The sequence below is a fragment of the Trachymyrmex septentrionalis genome, unplaced genomic scaffold (assembly GCF_001594115.1).
Source record: "Trachymyrmex septentrionalis isolate Tsep2-gDNA-1 unplaced genomic scaffold, Tsep1.0 scaffold331, whole genome shotgun sequence".
Taxonomy (NCBI): domain Eukaryota; kingdom Metazoa; phylum Arthropoda; class Insecta; order Hymenoptera; family Formicidae; genus Trachymyrmex; species Trachymyrmex septentrionalis.
The window spans coordinates 97220-99447 of NW_017305496.1; the positions used below are offsets into that span (position 1 = coordinate 97220).

The window sequence follows — 2228 nt, forward strand, 5'->3', positions numbered from 1 at the left end:
ATATATATAGAGCAAAAATTTTTAGGATATTGAAAAGTAAATGAGAAGGTGCTATATTAATCAATAAAGATGCCAGTCGGAGTATTTCCAGCCCTTAAATTGGGTGTACTATTTGTCAAACAGATCAGTAAACCTTTAGCGAAATTTCTTGTCAGTCAAGCAAAGAGTCATTCTATTTTCAGAACTTACTTTATCATACCACCCGCTCAATGTGAGTATACTTCTACATTTCTCATGACATACAAGTTTACTGTTGTAAGATGTAACCATAATTGTTTTATATATTCATAGTTTATCATTGGGCAGAAGTAAAAACAAAAATGTATATCATGAATCTTGGTAAACCTACAAAGGTTGCCAAGTTGAATGAGGCAATGGCAATTGAATTGGGTGCTAGTCTAATTGGCGAGTTGATTATCTTCAGTGTAGCTGGAGCATGTGTGATATTGGAATATAACAGACAAGTCACAAAAGAGGCAAAGAAGGAGGAGATCCGTCAGATGCAAATACAGAAGTTTACAGATGACATCCAAGAGTTACATAATGTTTCATTACAACAAGAAGCACAAATTCATTATTTGCAGAGTGCAATTCATGAATTAGCAAAACATACGAAGCATAAGTTACCTGAGCTGGTTTCACGGCCAATAAATAATAGTAATAATAATCTAGAAGACGACATGAGAAAGAATTGTAAAAATAGCAAAAATTCAACGGAAGCAAACACAGGAAGTGAGAACACATCGTTGATAGAGCGTGCCATAGTGTATTATAACAAAGAATTAAAAGGAGACAAGCTTAGTTAAGCAATATTTTATACATCTTTTCGAAACGTACATGATACGCATGTATTTGAAAATATAGCTGTTTACCATTGGTACTGGATTAAAATAATATGCATTCGTAACATTGAGCTGTACATAACAAACTTTTGTTCTACATTGTGTATTGCAATCTTTTTGAATTGCGAAACACGTGCTAGATCTAAGTTAAGATTTAGATACACTTTTTCTGTAAAAATAAATATTTCTGCCTATGTATACATAAATAATTTTTAAATGTAGATACGTGTGATAATAAAATTAACACAGAAAAATTTATTACAATCTTTAGCTTTTTCCATTGCATTATTATTTTTATATAATTAATGCGTGTATATTATAAATTCAATAAAATTTATTTGTTATTGTACGAATAAGTGATAAACATTTAAATAAAAATTACAGCTTTTATAATTGTAGTATTTAAATATAATTTACAGATTTAATAAAATTTCTGTCGGTAATAAGGAGGTTGATAATTACCGACAATCAGTAACATACCAATTGAATATATGTTAAATATTTAAAAAGTTTAGTTTTTTTATATAAAAAATAAAAATATAATCAAAAGATAAGAATTATTTTTTATTCAAAAAATCACATATTCTTTTTCCAATACTATATATTTGTTTACATTTTATATAATGCTAAATTTTAACAGTCGGCAAGTTATTGACAGTAAGTTATGGATTTGTATTGCTATCGTATGAATTGCATTATATATATATATATGCATATATATAGATATATATATGTGTGCATATGTATACAAAAAAGAAAAAGAAAGCTAAAGAGAGCCACGTAAGATGTATGGAGTACGAAGCGCGACTAATACAAATTTAATGCTTTCGTTCGATATTTCAAATCGATTTGTCAGTATATTTCTGCTAACGTAGTATGACATACACTGTGTTGTATCAAATCTCGAGTATAGCTCAATCTTACAATTGTATATCTCAAGTATATCTCAATCTTACAAATCTTAAAATTGTTAAAGATGTTTATAAAAAGGAAAAAGTTAGATATCGCAGAAAGTGAATTGTCTGAAAGAACAGGAAAGTTTCACAAGAAACAATGGCTCGATATGGGCAACAATTATCTGTTTGCTCTGTGGGGGTTAACAATGCATTTAATTCTATTATGGGGTGTATTAGATGTTAACTTTCATTCACCTATTATTAGAGGAATGCCAATTGTACCGGCGCCTAATGGAGCACCGGCTAAAAGGCTGCTGCTTTTCGTGGCTGATGGTCTGAGATTTCAGACATTCATAGAGAAGCCACCACCTTATCTCAGGTATCTTGTGGAACTTATTTACACTTGTTTATTAATAAAAAAAAACAAAGTTTTGCTGTTTTATATAGTTTCATTTAATTTTATTTAATTATTGTCTTTGTTTGAAAAAGA

General features: G+C 29.4%; 2 protein-coding genes across 2 annotated transcripts in view; both read left to right on the forward strand.

Annotated features, from left to right (window-relative positions):
• Nucleotides 1-1028, forward strand: part of LOC108750203 (putative OPA3-like protein CG13603) — a 1601-nt gene extending 573 nt beyond the window's left edge. The window contains exons 2-3 of the mRNA XM_018489508.1: nucleotides 26-211; nucleotides 292-1028. Coding sequence (XP_018345010.1) covers nucleotides 70-211; nucleotides 292-806 — 657 coding nt within the window. The 5' untranslated portion in view covers nucleotides 26-69 and the 3' untranslated portion in view covers nucleotides 807-1028. The remainder of the gene's footprint in view (nucleotides 1-25; nucleotides 212-291) is intronic.
• A 652-nt stretch (nucleotides 1029-1680) lies between these two features.
• The window catches only part of LOC108750201 (GPI ethanolamine phosphate transferase 1), a 4165-nt gene continuing 3617 nt past the window's right edge, over nucleotides 1681-2228 (forward strand). Inside the window, exon 1 of the mRNA XM_018489506.1 lies at nucleotides 1681-2117. Coding sequence (XP_018345008.1) covers nucleotides 1819-2117 — 299 coding nt within the window. The 5' untranslated portion in view covers nucleotides 1681-1818. The remainder of the gene's footprint in view (nucleotides 2118-2228) is intronic.